The sequence below is a fragment of the Spinacia oleracea genome, chromosome 3 (genome assembly GCF_020520425.1).
Source record: "Spinacia oleracea cultivar Varoflay chromosome 3, BTI_SOV_V1, whole genome shotgun sequence".
In the NCBI taxonomy this organism is placed as follows: domain Eukaryota; kingdom Viridiplantae; phylum Streptophyta; class Magnoliopsida; order Caryophyllales; family Amaranthaceae; genus Spinacia; species Spinacia oleracea.
The window spans coordinates 20,609,339-20,630,911 of record NC_079489.1 but is presented as its reverse complement, the minus strand read 5'-3'; the positions used below and the strand labels follow the sequence as shown (position 1 = coordinate 20,630,911).

The window sequence follows — 21,573 nt, the reverse complement described above, 5'->3', positions numbered from 1 at the left end:
GGTTAATACTCAAGCTTGTAATTCAATGGTAATTGGTAGTTAGTGCCCTTTTCTGGATTCTAAAGGGTTGTATTTATAGTGTAATCAATCAAAATAAGATAGACGTTTGAAGAGTTCGAGTTTTTGTGAAAACAAATGGCAGCTCCAGAAAAAAGTGGTGCTGGCCATGTTAGCGCTAGAATTTTCTAGCGCTGGACTTTGTAGCGCCATAATTTTCTAGCGCTAGACTTCCTAGCGCCATATCTGTCAGTTATGAGTCACTCACAGGTCATCCGAAAATCTATATGTGTCGTGATTGGCTTTTGATCGAGAGATTTTTCAAATACTTCAAATATCAGCAATGGATTTAAAAATAAATCGCACAAGGTAATTTATTTACTTATTTTAAAATAAGATATGTTTTGGGTAAGATATTATTTTATGTTGGCAGCATCTTTATATTATCTTGTACGTGTAAGTACTTTACTTATCAAGTACCAACTCCCCCATCATATTTCACTAATATACACTTACATTGTATATTTTGTTTTTTAAGATGATAAAAGTGTTTCACCACTTCCCGAAGAACTTAATATGCTCTTAAATAAAAGATTTTTGCTTAGAATTCAAATTTCTAAGTACAATCTTGAACACTAGCTCCACCAACAAAAGGAAGGTTGTGATAAAAATCAAAAAGGAAGACAAAGGCAACAAAGATTAGAATTGAAGATGATTATGTAGTATTAATGGGGCTAAACTAAACAATGTTTACATTGTTCAATGTTTTGATAATATTGTTATTTTTTATTTGCCAGCTTTTGATTTTGAGAGTTGTATTTATTTATTTCCTTTTGGGGGATTGGATTTTGAGATTTTAATTTTATATTAATTATACACTTATTATAGTATAAGATTTAAGAGAGTTAGTTTACTTTTATTTAACTGAGATCTCAAGATTAAGTATAATCGTATTTTTCCTTCCAAAACTCAGAACTTGTCATAAGTAAATAGCGTACATGTATTTAGTAACATTTTAATGGTAATCAGATTTATTATGAAAATAAATTTAAAAATGAAATAATGATTTTTTTGAAAATATAAAAATCAAATAACCTAAACAAATTTGATGAGTACTTATACTTAAACTAGTCATTAAAACTAAGATCGGATGCCATAGGTTATAATAATAGAGGACTTAAACTAGACAACTAGTCCCTTAGTACTTGTACTTGGCATATAATACTTGGTATGTTTGTTAAACGTTGTTGCATGAGTAAGAACACGCGTACGCCGGTCGAGTAAGGTCTTATAAAGAGATAACTCACGTCCGGTAAGTGTGACGTGAACGTACTTGTCGCTCTTAGAATGTAGATTAGTTATAGCCGGCCAAGGGAGGACACTTGAACGTATTAGACTCAATATATGATTATATTCAAGTAGTTAGATTAAACGAGACTTGATGCTTGACTGAATCATTTCTCATCAGGGTGGTAACAATCTGGATTTCTTCCTGACTCAAAATGCAATCCCTTCTGCAATAACAGTCTGAAAAAAAGTTATAAGATGTTTATGCAACTTGATAAGGTCAATATTCACTCGATGTTTTATTGTTGTTGTTGGTTCTATTGTGTGAAATTTTAAAAACGGAATTTGTTGAAAAGGAAAGAGTTATCGAGACTCCAAACACAGTTTCGATTTCAACTTCAGGTAATGTAACTGAATTTTTATTCTATATATGCTAAATGTTATTGGTAACCAACTAACCAAACAGGAGAGAGTAGATCCGTTGTTGACTTGGAAACAAATCAGATTGATACCGAACAACTTTAAGGTATAATACTTACAAGGCATAGTGATAACTATCGAGTAATTTAGTAATTGTGCGATCAATTCAGAATATTTGAGCCTTGAATATTATGATTCATATTACTCATATAAGAACCTGATGACTCATAAGCCTTATTCTTTTAAATTTTATGCTCACGTGAAGATGATATATGCGCTGCGCTGCTTCATTGAAATGAATTTCAAACCCAGCTTATTTTTATTTTAGTTATAGATCTTATAAAATAATTACTGGACATAAATTGTTTTCCATTTGACTATTGGGACATCGGAGATCCGATATACACGTGCAAATTTTGCGGTGCAATGTTGTGGTACAAAGAAAGACTAGAGAAAAAGGAAAACTTTAAAAATCCAAAATTCTCATTGTGTTGTATGCAAGGAAAACTCCAACTACCTTTGCTAAAAGAACCACCACATCCACTTAGTAGGCTTTTGAAGAATGAGGACAAAAGAAGTAAGATTTTTTTTGTAGAATATAAGAGCATATAACATGATGCTTGCATTTACGTAAATGGGAGGAAAGATCGACTTGGCATTAAACCAAGGGAGAGGATCTTATATTTTTAGATTACAAGGTCAAAATTATCATAAGATAGTAAGTTTGTTACCAAATTCCGGATCTCCCCCTAAGTTTTCACAACTCTACATATTATGAGGTTGCAAATAGAAAGCGCACTATGAGGTTGTTTGATTTATTTCTTTATTCTACCTTTAGATTATTTATTTAATCCTAATCCTATCCTAACTTTTACTCCTATTTTGTTGCATGTCCATTAAGAAACTCAAAGGACTTTAATTATGCAATTAACCATGACTTGAAGACAATGCTTGATCAACACAACCCTATAGCTCAATCTTTCAGAATGGCAAGGGATCGTTTTAGCTCGTGCCAGTCTAAAAGTGTTTATCACATTCACTTGCCATCCAAAGTGGCCAGAAACCACTAGATTTATTCAGAAGAAAGGCCTCAAACCTGAGGATAGACCCGACATCGTTTGTAGAGTTTTCAAAATGAAACTAGATGGGCTTATACGTGATCTCAAAGTGAATGAGATGTTTGGGAAAGTTAATGCATGTACATTTTTCATTACCCATTCCACTATGTCACTCATTTTTTAAATTGTAAATAAGCAAAATAATATGCTAATTTTTTTTATAGTGGTCTATACCGTGGAGTTCCAAAAGCGTGGATTACCTCATGCCCATATCCTTTTGTTTTTGCATCCTGATAACAAGATTTCTGCGACATATGATATTGATAGAGTTATATCCGCCGAAATCCCTGATACGGCAGAGAGCCTCAAACTCTATGGAGATTGTATGATGCATGGTGCTTGTGGTGCTCTGAATAAAAGTTCCCCATGCATGAAAGAGGGAAGGTTCTCTAAACATTATCCGATGGACTTCACCGAAGACACGTGTTTTGATAAAGAAGGGTACGCCCTTTATAGAAGAAGGGACAATGGTAGATTTATTGAAAAGAATGAAATCAAGCAGATAACATATATGTTGTTCCATACAACCGAACTTTGCTCCTAAAATACCGTGTTCACATCAATATTGAACTTTGCAATCAACACAAGGCAATCAAGCACTTATATAAATACGTAAATAAGGAAAATGATTGTGGCACTGTTGCCTTTGAAAAGCCGGAGAGACTTGTGACAACACTGATGAAATTAAATCCTACTATGATTGCGGGGATATAATAACATCTACTTATGAAAATGATATATTTCAACATTGTTTTGTGGAGTTGTTTAAATGGTTGATCATAAAATTATATACACATATATCAGGTATATTTCGCCATGTAAAGCAGTATGGAGAATTTTTGGGTTCGACTTGCATTGTAGATATATTACTTTGGATTCATGTCACCAAAGAAATATTGTAAAAAGCAAATATTACCACATGATCTCTTATACGTAAAAATAATTAATGAAATTTATCATGTCATATATGATGAAATAAATTAAATTTATCATACATAGATTCGTAAGGCATTACCCAATGAACAATCCTATATACTCTACTTCAAGTTCTTACATTTTCTCATTTAAGAAGATAGATTAAGTTCAAACACATTTTAATGTATTTTTTCTTTCCTTGAAGTTCAGAAATATCGAACCATTTAATAGTAATTTTTATAAGTATAATAGGTGTATTCAAGTTAAAGATATAATTCAACCTGCAAAAGGTTGAATGATAATGAAATATGTAAAATGACATCTGATGAGGTAATGACCAAAAGCAAACAATAGGCTAATTCATTAAGTGGAAGAAAAGAGAAACATTATGGTCATAACTCAAACCATTATCTTATACATATTCAAAATAAACATAGCCATTATTCTCAGTCCTTTCTTATGAATCATTGAATTGTATGCAAATTCACATGTTATCTTATATTTTGTACTTTTTGATGTTTAAAGTATCATTGACTTGTACGAAACTTTACACAAAATAAAAAACCCGATATGTTACATTTGGATTTGGGTACATATGGGGTATAAAAAAATTTAGAAAAAAGATGAAAGGAAAATCTCACTATCCGGTCGAGTCTTCTGTTACATCCAACGGTATTTTAAACCTAGAATGTGCAATCCTTCCTTTAGGTAGAAGAAGTGATTCAATTCCACTCGAAGCAACGGGAAGCAAAATTTCTCCCTTAGACCGAAAAGCTGCACATAAAGTTCTCCAAATGAAAGTTTTCATGTCCCCCCATATCCATATATGAAGAAAACACTTCCTTCACCTCTTGAAACTGCATCCATAATTTTTTCATATATCTCTTTTTGTTCATCAGTAAAAATTGAAAAGGTCTCTCATGCTCTGCATGCAAGGCTTGTCTATCATATTGAAGCTCATCTTGAATCAGCTTGTTTTGTCCTTCTGACATGACCATCTGGAAAAGGTAACATGGGATATTTACGAAGCGTACCACCATTATGTTGTAAAATATTTTGGATTTTACAAAGAGTATAATTCTTCAACCGATCTTCAGTGAGTTGCAAATATGTACATTAATAACAAAATGTTAAGTATGCATTTCATATATAGTTATAAGCTAAGGTATATAAGTAATTGATGGAAAACCATATTTTGTATAAAATGTCCGCCTTAAAATTATTCAACACATTCTGCATATTGTTATTTAACACAAAGAGAAGTGTCGATAGTTAAACCGATAATAAAAAGAAAGAAAATCAAGTTGATTACCATCAATATGCATGATGCGTCGTTGTGTGTGGATAATGTCATCTGATAGTAAATGCCATGTCACTTCCCACACATATTCAGGTCTTGATAGACTATCAGACAACAGAAGCATTGAAAAATATTCTTAAGTAGTGTGCAAATCTCCAAAAGTTTGATTCTTTGATTACATAAACGTATTCCTTATCATCGTCTAATAATCGTAATGCATAGCAAGCTTCTTTGAATGAAGAATGCAAAACTCCATCTATTGTTCTAATATCTTTATAACACGATGAACCTCTCATATGATTCAATAAAACTCTTAAACAATATTTTTCACCACTACCTGGGGGCATACGATAGATTTTCCCAAGGAAAACCTTCCTTCTCGCACTCTCCTGCTCCATTATTTGTCATCACTTGACCATACAAATTCTGTTGGAAACTTGGAATAAGTGAGGTGTCTACTATCATCGTTCTTCTTATTATAGTCCATCCATACTAAGCTAATAAGAACATTGATTTGTCAATCAAAGGCTTATTCATGACAGAATCTATTGGATCATCATCTTGAAACACCAAATTTTGCTCATTTGGTAGATGAAATCTTAGTCTTTGAATCGGAGAAAATTGTGAACCTTCTACTTGTGTAATTATTAAAACGTGAATCATACCTGGTTTCAACTTAAAAAAATAAATTACCCATTTATTCACTTACTAAGAACCTTTATGCATTCGTAAAAGATACTCCCTCCGTCCCATAATATAGTGCCTGTTTTCCTAAAATGGTGTCCCTAAATGATGTGGCTATCAATCTCAGAGGCGTTTGGATCAACAAGCTTTTTTGGAACAAACTATTAAAAAAAGAACGGAGCAGATGAGGAGAATCCAGAGAAAAAATAGAGAGATTAAAATAGAAAATCTTTTGACTGACATTATGCATGGCAGATCTACGCTCGAGCAAGTGTCACCTAGTGATTTGGGCGACTTGCTTTGGGTGCTACAGGTTAAGTCAAGCTCTTTCGCATACAGAATAAGGGTTTTGACCGAAAGAAATAATAATACTAATAATAATCCGCCTCCTCCTATCACCAATTCCAATGATGTTAATAATTCCATTTAAACCCCTAAAGTTTTCTTGGTGATAGTTGGGACTAACTCTTTCAGGTGTTAGATTTTGCAATGAAATATGGTGGATGGTTCATCACATGAACAAACATTGTTTTAGTTAATGAAGCTTTGTTGGGTGTGGGATGAGTCTTCAAATTCTCACACATTGTTTTCTCTTGTTATACATCTCTTTTTTCTTTTTCTTTTTTTGTGATGTGGTTGTTTTTTTTTCTTGTATACAAATTCAATATTTTATGAGGAATTTATTGCAATTTGTATTATTTGGACTTATTTTGTTAGTTGAAATCTATTTTCTTCCTAAATTGTGATATTAGTTCTTGATATACACCTATGAGATACATATATTATCATCCTAAATGAAGTTGGTTAATGTTCCAAATATTTGAAAATGAGGAAAAGGGGATTAAAAGGCTAAAAGGTAAGAGAGAACCTGATTTATTTATGTCAATCGGCCACAAAAAATAACTATGTCAATGGGATCGATCTTAAACTACATCTAGTGTAGTTTGGTACTTAAAAAAGTAATAAAAAAAACTATAACATAATGCACGTGGTATTTAATAAAGTATTAAATAATCCTATAATTTAATGTATATAAATACGTACTTATAGAATACAGAATAAAGTATGAATCATGTAATACCCCTAATTTGTGTCTTTTTATTATCAACTAGTGTGTGTCCCGGGCGATGCCCCGATTGCTACATTGAATAGTTAAAATTTTAGATTTTTCTTGAGCTCAATATTTGACGAAATGCATGTATACCATAAAGTAAAAAACATCAATTAAGTTTGTCAGCTACAAAGACACACTACGTCATTTATCATGCAAAGTAATTTTTCAATTAGATAATCTTACAATTTGTATAATTTATTTTCTAGTGGAACTAAGTGCTTCAAATTAATAACACCAAATAAGATATAAGCAGACATGCAAGGTATTTCTATAGTTGATGCTTATGAGATTCATGACATCATGTTTCTTCATAGTTGTCCTAATTCTTTATTATTATTTTTCAAAATATTCGATAGAAAATAAAAAGTCAAATTAAAATTTAGTTGGTTTAGACTTCATGTTAACATTTATTTATAAATTAATGTGAAAAATAAACCACAATTGGTGGTTGGTTAAGATGGTAATGACAAATATCATGCAGACATGAGGTCTAGAGTTCGAACCTCATTGTATTGATTTTTGGTTATCCATGACATGGCATACCACTTGGTGAGTGAATGATGTGGCGCAAAGGGAAGAGTACTAAGTGGCACATAGACGTTTTCCACAACGCCTATTAATATATTAGTATAGATTACTTATAAAACCTCTTGGGAGAAATGAAAGAAAATAAACAATATACTTATAGGAAATAAAATTTATCTTCTGTAATTAGGTATGTACGTATTTCAAAAACTATGCACGAAAGTCATTTGAAAAAGGTTACATAAAGCTAAGAAAAATTTAGATATTCTGTGGGGAAACCAAAGTACTCCGTATTTAGCTTATATAATCGAGGCAATGTAACATTGGTTGGAAATTAAAAACTGTAAATAAGGAAAAACTCACTAATGAAATATGAAAACAATAATAAAGTTTTATAAAAAAAAGGACTAACAAAATAATAATAATAATAATAATAATAATAATAATGATAATAATAATAATAACAAATAAACATGCGGGCATAATAATAATAATAGTAGTAGTAATAATAATAATAATAATAATAATAATAATAATAATAATAATAATAATAATAATAAGGCTCTCGATTTTGGGCGATTAGGGCAGGCGGGTCCTTGGTGGTCGAACCGGCAACAAGGCTACCAGATTCCGGTAGGTTTGAAGCAGGTGGCCAAGGGGCGTTCGTGGTCTAATTATCCGGCAGCAGGTTCTAGAATCCGGCGAGTTTGGAGGCAGTTCAAGAGGGCGAGAGTATTTTTTTGTTGGGTGTGAAATCGCGAATTCAGGTGAAGGTCCGCGAAAGTTAGATTGTCCGTTGCGAATTCAGGTACAACATCGGTCTGCGAAGGCCAGCGAAAGATAGATTGTCGGTGAAGGGGCTCGTGTTCAGAGAAAGGGGTTGTGCCCACATTTTCTGTGCCAAAAACTCACGTTTCTGGTACAGCGTAATTCGCTAAGGGGTTGCGTTATTCGATCAGCTCTGGTACATAATATTAACGGTGAAGTTGTGAATTGGTCGGTTGTCGCGGTAGTTTGCTGTCAGGTTATTGCGGGATGTTGGGTACGTGGGCGTGCCTTGTGGGGTTCGTGGTGTGGTAGCATTTGGTGGTCCGTGTGGTGATTCTTGCTAGCAGTTGCATTTTCTGGTTTTTTTGGTAGTACAGTGCTGGTTGTTGTGGTCACGGTGGTTTGGTTATTTTCATTAATCACCATTGTGCAACATCGACGTAGGTTTGGAGAACTCAGCCAACCCCACTGCATCTACGTGGGACCCACGTTACACCGGCTACCCTAATGCATGCTATTGTGGTCCATTTTCATTGCCCATTTGTGGGTCTTAATGGGTGTCAAGATGGTGGGGGAAATGGGCTTACTAAAAGCTCTTTGATCACTCATCTTCGTGATCGTCATTGTGGGACTGATGCTCAAATGGTCACACGACATTTTTTAACCACTAACTTGACTATTTTTACTGAGGCCGAACTGACCTTCTTCCGTATGGGGATTTGGCTTTGTGGAGTTTGTTTTAAGACGCATTCTATTCGTTCTAAATGTCGTCATGGTCAAGGTTCTGATTTTGTGGCCCCACCTAATTTGGGGGATGGTGTTTTTCGTTTTGTTCTCTATCGTATTTCTAAACCGCAGCTCAATTCTGATGTACCTAGTCTTGTGGGTACTGCGGTGCAAGAACATGATTATGGTTTTACCGTCACACTCCTTGACAAATTGCTTTCTAAGCGGCTTTGCACTGTTAAATCCATTCCTCCTAAGTGTCGATTGGGTTTTTCTCGGGTTTTGAAAGGCGTGCTTGATAAGGTGATATGCAAGCCTAAAGACATCTCTGGTTGGGTTACTCTTCTCGTGTTACCATAGGAGTTCAATTGCTAAGTCGTTTCTCTTTAACACAAACTTCTACGTAGAAATAGAATCTTGTATTCATTTTTTTGTTCCCGTTTCCTATCCTTTATAGCACCTTTTCTTATAATCCAAAATATTTTACTCTTTGCTTGATCTTCTTACTTTGTTATGCTTACAAATTTCTTTTCATTTCATTGAATTTGAATGACCACATCCAATAATGAGTCTAGTTCATTATTAAATCAAAAGGCAATTGGTTGTTAACCATTGGTAATACATGAACCTTTAACTCAATACTTCATTACTCCAAAACTACCCAGTATTTTGAATATATGAGGTCCAATTGGTCTACTATTCAAGTTTTAATTGAAAACAACCATGAAGATCACTATAAGAAAATGTAGCATCCAAGATACGCTCTCATTCTACTTTCTTTTGAGAATTTCTCTCAAAACATGTTACCATATGCTCGAGGAAATACCGCACTACTATTATCCGAACGCAATAAAATTGAAGTTTTACAATTATATGTACTACAATTCATATTCTACAAAATGAAATAGCAAATTAAGAAAAACATTTATGATATTTTAATAACTTGAAACAAGAGCATACATGCAATCATTAAAGCTATTAAAATATTTCATTCATGCAATAAATACATAGTCCAAAATGAATGAAAAGAATCGAAGACACTAAAAGTCTCTAAGTCTCAAGCATGCTTTGGCTTGACTTAATCCTTTGAAGATTTTAGGTAAGAAAAAAATCAATTGCTAGTAATTCCAAACTACTCTTGGTTGACAAGTTAATGCCATAACTTATTCCTTTGCCACAACATCTACCAATGTTGCTTGAGTTACAACCACAATCACGTGCTCCTTTAGGATGCCTTACTGTATAGGAATACTAAAATAACACCTAGCTTTGGCGGAAACCTACTATCTTAGGTTCGAAGATTTCTGTAAGTGCTTGATTTGGAAGGCAATTTTAAAATCAATATTCTTTGGACCTAGTTGTTTCTATTTTGGTTAGATTGTTTAATGAACTATATCTTTAATCAAAACATTAAACAACAATCTCATGCATAATATACATACACCAATATGTAAAAGCATAAGATAAATTTGGTGAACTAGTATGGCCCCAACTACTTGGTCATGAAGCATCAAATCTTCAATCTTCACCTGGTTTGCTTGGAACCGTCTTGAAAACCATTCAAAATGCTAATATATTATTTTAAATAAGCTACCTAGAAGTACTTGAATTAATAATCTAATTATTACAACAAAACTTCATGGTACACAGACCATATTTAAAAACTTTACATTCAAAGATAAAACGGTTCACATACCGGATTTAACTATTTTAGTTGGGCCATACTAGTCACCTGCATAACCTGCAATACATAATAATATAATATGTATTCACCCATTCGTATCCTAAAACAAATGGCCTAAGTAAGATTACACATAATTACATGATTAATTAAAATCACGTTCATGTAAACGCGCTCTAAAAGATTCTTACTCCGTTTCAAAAAAATTGCAACACTTTCACTTTTGCCATTATTCATTTGCTAACTTCGACCATATGGTTTTACTAATTCATTTAAAGAAAATATTATAAGTAAAATGTTGGTAGATTGATTTCATTGTATATTTTCATAATATTAAATTAATTTTAAGATTGAAAATAAAAGTATGATTAGAGATATTTAAGGTCAAAGTTGTGTTTTGGAAAACGTGCTAATCAAAGTGTTGCAATTTTTTTAAAACGGAGGAAGTATATATTTATCAATTCCAAATTATTAATCCTTAATTATGTTCTAATTAAATATTTATTTAATTAAAATGATTGTCCTAAGAAAAATTAATTAAAAATTAATTAAAAATAATTAATTTCATTAATTTCATTAAAAGGCTCCCACTTAAACCAAGTTCGTATGAACTTTTAATTTAAAATACTTAAATTCACGGCCCGACCCAAGTTAAATTAATTAAAATATTGAAAAGATCCAATGTTAGCCCCTACGTGCAAAAATAATCCCAAACCTCAAAAGTTGGGCCTTAAATTAAATCCGAAGCAAAAACACACAAATCAATGTAACGTGGGCTTGGCTTGTGCTCGGCCCATTGATGCCCAGTGTATTGGACTCGTCGCACAAGACGCAGGCCACAAGGCCCATGCCCCGCACAACACAACAACAACACACAGGCAAGCAAGCGCGCTCATGTGCACGAGCAGTGCTCGTCGCTACCTCACTGCTTCGTGCGCTTGGCCATCGCGTACTAGCACGCCAGCTCGCTCGTTGGTTCCGCGTCGCTGAGCCTTGCATGCTGCGTGCAAGGAGCTCTCCCGTAGGCTTAACCGCCCCTCGCGCATTGTCGTACACATGCAGGCGACGAGCTAATCCCATGTGCATGCCAGCGTTGGCTCACTGCCCCTTCCCTTGTCTTGGTGCATGCGTGCACCACACACACACATGGATAACAACCATTGCCCTCGTGAGAGTGGCTTGCTCGTCCAATCGAACATCAAAATCCAATTCAATGTATGAAACAAAATTTGGACGATTTAAATTTTTTATAATTTTAACAATTCCAATGGTTTATAAAACGAAAAATAATAAAAACGGGTGATTTATTAAAATTACAAACAATCTAATTCATGAGATTTATAAATATAGGCTAACAATTATTCAAATTTAACGAACAAATATTGTTAAAAAAAATTGAATACATTAGATAAACCAATCTAAACATTTAAATCGTTCTAAACATTTATATTTCACATTTTTATCAAAATTGGGTTAGGTGAATGATTAAAAATTAACGAATCTAATCAAAATTTTAATCCTTGAAATTTTAAATGAGCCATTTAAATATGAAATCATATTCCCCTACTCGCCTTAACAAATTTCCAGATCTAACCAATTAATAAAATTAATTTTCAATCATAAAAAACATTAATTTAGGATTTTCGGAATTAGAGTATATAATTAATATTTATTAAAGAATTAAATTTTAAAACCTCATAATAATCATAAACAACTAGTAGCACAAAATTCAATTAATTATAAGTCGAGTAGATATTATAATTAATTTTTAAAGCCGTAAAATTTCACGTTTTAATTCTTCAAACACGAAAAATGAAGGAAATAATGCCCTTGGTCCAAGTATGCATTCTATGTTAAGTCTAATAAAAGCGGTTCAGTATTAATTAACAAGTTAATAATTCAGTGAGATCAAGTGAGCTGAATGCCTAGCTAGAGGCCGCTTCAGTTCAAGTGGAATTAATGATATTAATCCACAGCTTACTCTTGACTGAACCCGTAGGGTCACACAAATAGTACGTAAACGGATCAAGTATTTAATGGCATTAAATACTCTATCTATGGATATTCGGAATCGACGGATCTTGGTTTCAGTGGGAGCTGAGATCGTCACAAGCAAGAAATGAATACTCCGGAAACGATGATATTGCCGGAAACGGAAATATGGATCGTATCGGAAATATAAATATTATCCAAGTCGTAGATGTTGCCGGAAACGGAAACATGGTACGTATCGGAAAATATTATCGGAAATGGAAATATTGCCGAAATCGGAAACATTGCCGGAAACGGAAATATTGTCAGAATCGGAAATATTATCGGAATCGGAAAATAATTCCGGAAACGGAAATATTAAATATTTGTTCGAAACGGAAATTAATTCCGGAATCGAAAATATTAAATATTGTTCGTATCGGAAATGAATTCCGGAATCGAGAATTTAATCGGAAGCGTATCGTACGAATTATCATCGGACGAGGCCCGCTAGACGAAGGCCCAGCACGAAGCCAGGCCATCGCCCAGCGAGCCGCACGCACCAACGCACGCCTCGACCAGGCCCAGCACAAGGCCCGGCCCAGCCAAGGGCGCGCGCGCGCGAGAGAACAGCAGCGTGGGCTGTGCGCCTGTCGTGGGCCGCAAGGCTTGCGCGGGTGCACGGCTTGTGCAATGCTTGTGCGGGAAATCCTAATCCTATTAGGATTTGTGCAAAGATTAAAATCACTAGTTGGTCTAACTTGAGGCGGATCCGGACGTACTGTGGACTATCTACGGAGGGACGACATTTGGAGTCCTAAAGACTTGTTCTTGTTCGGTTCGGGCGCAGCTAGGGAAGGCACGCTACAACATGTATGCATCCATTCTATGCTAAATGATTATGTGTAAATAATATGCTTTCCTGGCTTTATGGTTTTTCCGCATGATTTATGAATTGTCATATGTATCATAACCTAACAGTGGTATCACGAGCCTCTTATTATTTTCATAATCTAAACTGCATAAACATGGTTAAATATTACAAATTTGCAAGAATTAAAAGGGGTGATTAATTTTCGTAATTGTTAATTAATTGCAAATTGCGTTTATTTAATTATATGTACGCAGTTTTTCTGCAGTTTTTTCGTTACTCATCCAAATCGAGTGATTTTTGTGTCAATTCCGCATGTAAAAGGCATTCTAAAATTTTGACAAAAAGACTTTTTTTCGCCGAAACCCAGAATTCCCAAATTCGAAGCCTAACTATGACTTTTCGGAGGTTTTAGTTTTTGAACGCAAAATTTTGTAAATTTAAGATGTTAAATTAAATATTTGCGATTCTTGTTGATAAATCTTGAATTTTTGATTGACCTACTGTATATGTTTAACAAGTTTGAATGCCTAGCTTTGTTAATTATGCAATCTAATTTGTAATTATGATTAATTTGTTGAAAATTGGAATAATTTAGAATTAATTTGATTTTCATAATTAGTTATAATTTGATTAGATACCTATGATTAAAAACCACCATAAAAATTGTAAATTTATGTTAAATTTTAAATTTTTATGACCTAGACTTGAATCCATGTTAATCGGAAATCAATAAATTAATAAATTTTCGATTTTTCGCCCTAAAATTATGAAATTAATACGATTTATTAATTTGTCATTAATTTTGAAAATAAATTTTTTAATTTTTATGCGATTCGCTCATATAACTTACAAGCACAAAGCAATGAACGCTACGTGTTACCCTTAAGGGGTGTTGTATAGTGCGGGCATGCGACGACGAGTAAGGGAGCTCGTCGCCCATGCGGTACGAATGCAGCGAGCAAGGGCATGGTGCACGAGCACAAGGCAGCAGCCCTGCCTTGTGTCGTGGGCTGTGTGCAATGGGCGCATGGGCAAGGGCGAAAGCAAGGCACGAGCAGTCGCGTGTGGGCAGCAAGCGAGCTGCGCCACGGCGCGCACTGCCTCGCGCAAACGTGCGACGAGCGCTGCGCCCAGCGATGGTGAGCAGCGAACGCGTGCGACGAGCGCTGCGCCCAGCGATGGTGAGCAGCGTGCGCGTGCGACGAGCGCTGCGCCCAGCGATGGTGAGCAGCGTGCTTGTTGCGACGAGCGCTGGCGCGCGGCTTGCGAAGGAATGCAGCAGCGATGCGATGCAGCGCATGGGCTGCGCGCACATGGCCAACGATGGCTGTGTGCGTGTGGCCCATGGCTGTGCGTTGCGTGGGGTTGTTGCGTTACGATTAGATCGTTTTAAAATTTTAATTTGAAATTTTCAGTTTTTGTAATTTTAATTGATTTTAAAATTAATAATTTAAATTGTTTTCTTGGATTTTAATTTTGAATATTATAATTATAATAAATTTTATTTATTCTAATTATTTTACTAAAATTAAAATCATGAATTAATTTAAATATGACTGAAAAATAAATTAAATAAGCGGATTCAAATATATAAATTTATATGAGCTTTAAATTTTAATTAAATTTGTATGTTTCCGGTTAGACTAGAAATACATTTTTATGTTTAAAATTAGTAAAGCATATGAATTTATTGGTTTAAGTGGGAGCCCTTTTAGTCATAAACTCTTGATTAGGTCTACAAATCCTTAAGGTTAAAACAACTTGATTAGAATTAATAAGGACTAAATAATTTGTAGATTATTGGTGCCCTTGATTAATTGCTGCAAATGTTTATGTGATGCATAACATGTTTTACTAACCAGCTATGTGGGCCATTCATGATAATGAATGGGTGAATGGTATATATTGTATATGTACTGTTTTGCAGGTTATGAAGTGACTAGTATGGCCCAAATAGGATAGAAAATATGGCCTGCGTACCATTAATTTGAATGTAATTGGTCTAAAGTACCAAAATTGTTTTTCAATTCAAATATGGTCTGCGTACCATCAAATAGTTGTAATTAGTTTTAATTATAGCTTATCCTATTTGAAGAAAATGGTGCCTCCCACGGAGATTTTCAAGACGGACTTTGAAGTTGAAGCTTCAAGATGAAGTCGGGCCATACTAGATCACATTTATCTTATGCATGTTTTAAGTTATTTATTGCTTTTAAATATGTCTTAAATATGCATGAGATCAAAGCTTGATTATGTTGCATGATTAAGGATTTTAGTTCACTTAAAATCTAACCAACATAGTAAGCTAAGAGCCTTAAGTTCCAAACTTAAAAATTGAGTTAAAAGGTGCCATGCCAAAATATACACTTGCTTGGATATCCTTTACATCAATCTAGTAATAGTTTTCGCTCAGCGAGGTGTTACTTATTGGTCCTAAAGGGGCAAGGTACACAAATAATTGTGAGTATATGTTAGTTTTGGTGAAACTCAACGATATAAGTAAGGAGTCCTTTTATGTCGTGGCAAAATCGATAGGTTTACCTAATAAGTTCTTAGAAGTACCTATCAACCAAGAGTAGTTTCTAGACTATTAGCAAAAGGTTTTTGCTTACCTAAGATGTTTTAGGATTAAGTCGACAAACTGTGCTTAATTCTTCAATGATTTTAGGATCTTGGAATCATTTTATTCACACCTGCCGGAACACATAACTTGAATAAAATGCTTAATGAACATTGAATTATGCATGTATGCTAGAATTTAAGTTTATTAAGAGAAACTGTGAATGGTTATTTATTTGTTTATTCTTTTCAATTGTAGTTTTAACTATGGCAAACAACAATTCATTCAACATTCGGTCAATTCTCGAAAAGGAGAAGTTGAACGGGAAAAACTTCCTTGACTGGCAAAGGAACTTGCAAATAGTTCTTATGCAGGAAGAAAAGGAGTATGTCCTAGATGAGGCGATGCCCGAAGCCGCAGGCGATGGGGTCACTCAGGCAGCCCTCGATCGTTGGATTGATGCCAACAAGGATGTGAAATGTCTAATGCTCGCCACCATGAGTGAAGATCTGCAGAAAACGTTCATCAACTCATATGCCTTCACAATCATCAGTGAGTTGAAGAACATGTTCCAAGATCTGGCTCGAGTCGAAAGATTCGAGACTCATAGGCAAATTCTTGAGACCAAGCTTAAGAAAGTCGAGCCCGTAAGTCCACATGTTCTCAAAATGATTGGACTCATTGAGAATATGAGTCGGCTGGATCAGCAATTCTCTCAGGAAATGTTGTAGACACCATCCTCCATTCTCTTCATAACGGGTATGATCAGTTTAAACAGAACTACAGTATGAATAGTCTGGAGAAAACGCTCACTGAGCTTCACGGTATGCTGAAAACCGCTGAAAAGACGCTCAAAAGTGATAAGCAAGATGTGCTTATGGTGCGTGGGGGCAAGTTCAAGAAATCTGGAAAGAAGAGGAATGCTAAGAAAGGTGGAAACAAGGCCAGCCCAATTAAGCAAACTGGCGCCAAGTCTGAAAAGAGGAAGGTCAGTCAACCCACTTCTGAATCCGAATGCTTCTACTGCAAGAAGAAGGGGCATTGGAAGAGAGATTGTTTGAAGCTAAAGGAAGACCAGAAGAACGGAACAGTCGTTCCATCTTCAGGTATTTTCGTTATAGACTGTATACTTTCTAATTGAACTTCTTGGGTATTAGATACAGGTTGTGGCTCACACTTATGTTCCAATCCACAGGGACTAAGAAGAAGTAGAAAGTTAAGCAAGGGTGAAGTCGACCTACGAGTGGGAAATGGAGCACGGATTGATGCATTAGCTGTAGGAACTTATTATTTGTCGTTGCCCTCCGGGCTAGTTTTGGAACTGGAAGAATGTTTCCATGTTCCAAGTCTTACTAAAAACATCATTTCAGTTTCTTGCTTAGATGCTAAGGGATTTTCTTTTTTAATAAAAGACAATAGTTGTTCGTTTTATTTTAAAGAGATGTTTTACGGATCTGCTAGATTAGTCAATGGACTTTATTTATTAGATCACGACAAACAAGTTTATAACATAAATACCAAAAAGGCCAAAAAGGATGATTCAGATCTCACCTATCTGTGGCATTATCGATTAGGCCATATAAACTTGAAACGCTTAGAAAGACTTCAAAAGGAAGGAATTCTATAACCATTTGACTTAGAGGATTATGGTAAATGCGAATCATGTTTACTTGGCAAAATGACAAAGCAACCTTTCTCTAAAGTTGGAGAAAGAGCAACTGAACTATTGGGTTTAATCCATACAGATGTATGTGGACCAATGAGTACAAATGCTAGAGGTGGTTTCAGCTACTTTATCACTTTCACTGATGACTTCAGTAGATATGGTTATGTCTACCTAATGAAGCATAAGTCTGAATCCTTTGAGAAATTCAAGGAATTTCAGAGTGAAGTAGAGAATCAATTAGGCAAGAAGATTAAGGCACTGCGGTCTGATAGAGGCGGTGAATATCTGAGCTATGAATTTGATGACCATCTGAAAGAATGCGGAATTCTATCAGAATTGACTCCTCCTGGAACACCACAATGGAACGGTGTGTCGGAACGGAGGAACAGAACCTTGCTAGACATGGTCAGGTCAATGATGGGTCAGGCCGAACTTCCAATAGAATTTTGGGGACATGCACTAAATACAGCTGCACTCACTATAAATAGAGCTCCGTCTAAAGCTGTCGAAAAGACTCCATATGAGTTATGGTTTGGAAAGCCTCCAAATGTGTCTTTTCTTAAGATATGGGGATGTGAAGTATACGTCAAACGATTAATTTCAGACAAACTTCATCCGAAATCTGACAAATGTATCCTTGTGGGCTATCCAAAGGAAACAAAGGGGTATTACTTCTACAATACATCTGAGAACAAGGTGTTTGTTGCTCGAGATGGTGTCTTTTTGGAGAAAGATCACATTTCCAAAATGACAAGTGGGAGAAAAGTAGACCTCGAAGAAATTCGAGTCGAACAACAAACTCTAGAGAATGCTCAAGATGACATTCAGGATGAAACTCTGAGATCTTTAGAGGAATCTGGTGAGAATCATGGTCAATCTAGAAATGTTACCCCGCGTAGATCGCAAAGATATAGATCTCAACCGGAAAGGTACTTAGGTATTTTGACGAACGAGAGATATGACGTTCTATTACTTGAAAGTGATGAACCTGCGACTTACAAACAAGCTATAACGAGCCCTAGCTCCAAGCAATGGCAAGAAGCCATGCAATCTGAATTAGACTCCATGTCTGAAAACCAAGTATGGGATTTGGTCGATTTTCCAGATGGCTACCAAGCCATTGGAAGAAAATGGGTTTTTAAACTGAAAAAGGACAAGGATGGGAAACTTGAAGTTTTCAAAGCTAGTTTGGTTGCAAAAGGTTACAGGCAAGTCCACGGCGTGGATTACGATGAAACCTTTTCACCAGTTGCAATGCTAAAGTCTATTCGGATAATGTTAGCAATCGCTGCATATTACGATTACGAAATATGGCAGATGGATGTCAAAACTGCTTTCTTAAACGGCGTTTTAACAGAAACTGTGTTTATGACACAGCCTGAAGGTTTTGAGGATCCAAAGAATGCTAAAAAGGTATGCAAGCTAAAGAAATCAATCTATGGATTGAAGCAGGCATCAAGGAGCTGGAATATACGTTTTGATGAAGCAGTCAGTGACTTTGGTTTCATCAAAAACGCAGACGAATCTTGTGTATACAAGAAGGTCAGTGGGAGAAAAATTGCTTTCCTAGTATTATATGTCGACGACATATTACTTATCGGAAATGACATTCCTATGTTGAACTCTGTCAAGATTTGGCTTGGGAAATGTTTTTCGATGAAGGATCTAGGAGAAGCACAGTACATATTGGGCATCAAGATTTACAGAGATAGATCTAAAAAGATGATTGGACTTAGTCAAAGCACTTATATCAATAAGGTGCTTGATAGGTTCAAGATGGCAGACTCCAAGCGAGGCTACCTACCCATGTCTCATGGAATAACTCTAAGCAAGACTCAGTGCCCAAAAACACTTGATGAGCGTAGACGAATGAATGGGATCCCATATGCATCATTGATTGGTTCAATAATGTATGCTATGATATGTACACGCCCGGATGTTGCGTACGCACTCAGTGCTACGAGCAGATACCATTCAGACCCAGGAGAGGCGCATTGGACTGCTGCCAAGAATATTCTGAAGTACCTGAAAAGGCACAAAGATGACTTCCTGGTCTATGGTGGAGATGATGAATTAATTGTTAAAGGATATACGGACGCAAGTTTCCAAACCGACAAAGATGATTTCAGATCACATTCTGGGTTTGTCTTCTGCCTCAATGGAGGTGCATAAGCTGGAAAAGTGCTAAGCAAAGAACCATTGCGGATTCTACAACTGAAGCGGAGTACATTGCTGCACATGAAGAAGCAAAGGAATCTATATGGCTAAGGAAGTTCATAGACGAACTTGGTGTAGTCCCCTCCATTAAAGGACCAATAGCCCTGTATTGTGATAATAACGGAGCTATTGCACAGGCAAAGGAGCCTAGACACCACCAGAGAGTCAAGCATGTACTTCGTAGATTTCACCTTCTACGAGAGTTCGTTGAAAGAAAAGAAGTCGAGATAAGCAAGATTGGAACTGATGACAACATATCAGATCCATTGACTAAACCTCTGCCGCAGGCAAAGCACAACTCGCACACTGCAGCTATGGGAATCAAGCATATTGGAGAATGGCTTTGATATCCTTGTTTAATGTTTTAAAGTTTTAGAGTTTAAATCTTTGTAAAACATTATTGGTTAATCATTCACAATAAATGAATAGAATTCATTTTTCCATTTAATTTGTGGTTTATTAAATGATGAGTCCCTTCAATTTGACGATATATTCAAGATAGACTGTCAGGACCAGTCCTGTGACTAAGAAATGTCTATCAAGTGAACTTGAATGTCAAAGGTTGAAAATGGTCCCTAGTCGGAGTTTTCTATAAAATTGGACGCATAGAAAACGTTAGACGACTAGAATGCAAGATGACTAGTAGTTCTGTTTCTTGAACTATGTGGACATGGCAATGTCATAATCATTTGCATAGATACTTACTTTGGGAAGACTAGTATCGGACAGACCTATGAAACTTTACTGTAAGAGATGAAAATCTGTCATAAGTAAATTTCATTAAATTATTAGACACTAAATCCTCAATACCTGAGTGATTTGAGATTACTTGTTTGAGAACTGGTTGCTTTGACGTTGACCAACCGTCGCACCGTAAAAGGAGGCTATAAAGGCAGCGAGGTAATCACCTATCAAACGAAGTCTAATCTCAAGATCGCAAGATTAGGGATTGTCCTCCCATAAATCGGGATGAGATGCTTAAAAGTTGTACAAGCCCACTCGGAGAGCTAGAAACTGTGAAATGCATGGCCGTGCTCGGATGAATCATAGGCTATGATTATCTGTTTATTTGATCAGTTGAACTCTGAAACCGAGAAACACCTCTGGACATAATAAGGATGACAACTCTTACGTTATGTTCAAGAGCAAGCATCGAGCGACAAAGGAATTAGGAAATTCACACTTGTCCCTAAGGACAAGTGGGAGATTGAAGGAAATAATGCCCTTGGTCCAAGTATGCATTCTATGTTACGTCTAATAAAAGCGGTTCAGTATTAATTAACAAGTTAATAATTCAGTGAGATCAAGTGAGCTGAATGCCTAGCTAGAGGCCGCTTCAGTTCAAGTGGAATTAATGATATTAATCCACAGCTTACTCTTGACTGAACCCGTAGGGTCACACAAATAGTACGTAAACGGATCAAGTATTTAATGGCATTAAATACTCTATCTATGGATATTCGGAATCGACGGATCTTGGTTTCAGTGGGAGCTGAGATCGTCACAAGCAAGAAATGAATACTCCGGAAACGATGATATTGCCGGAAACGGAAATATGGATCGTATCGGAAATATAAATATTATCCAAGTCGTAGATGTTGCCGGAAACGGAAACATGGTACGTATCGGAAAATATTATCGGAAATGGAAATATTGCCTAAATCGGAAATATTGCCGGAAACGGAAATATTGTCAGAATCGGAAATATTATCGGAATCGGAAAATAATTCCGGAAACGGAAATATTAAAT

General features: G+C 35.5%; 1 protein-coding gene across 2 annotated transcripts; it reads left to right on the top strand.

The window, feature by feature from the left end:
- The first annotated feature begins 1,799 nt into the window (after positions 1–1,799).
- Positions 1,800–3,807, top strand: LOC130470705 (uncharacterized). 2 transcript variants are annotated; one of them, XM_056841233.1, is made up of 3 exons: positions 1,800–2,509; positions 2,616–2,902; positions 2,987–3,807. In XM_056841233.1, exons 2-3 carry the CDS (start codon positions 2,839–2,841, stop codon positions 3,364–3,366), a joined length of 444 nt encoding a protein of 147 aa, XP_056697211.1. In that variant the 5' UTR covers positions 1,800–2,509; positions 2,616–2,838; the 3' UTR covers positions 3,367–3,807. The 2 variants fall into 2 exon arrangements, with proteins under 2 accessions (XP_056697211.1, XP_056697210.1); XM_056841232.1 differs by having other exon boundaries at positions 2,606–2,902.
- Positions 3,808–21,573: the final 17,766 nt, after the last annotated feature.

What these genes read in the sequence shown, in the direction of transcription:
- LOC130470705 (XM_056841233.1), top strand. Translation starts at nt 2,839, where the DNA reads ATGAAACTAGATGGGCTTATACGTGATCTCAAAGTGAATGAGATGTTT. An exon ending in GTTTGGGAAAGTTAATGCAT is followed by an intron (nt 2,903 to 2,986) that starts GTACATTTTTCA and finishes TTTTTTTTATAG; the next exon opens with TGGTCTATACCGTGGAGTTC.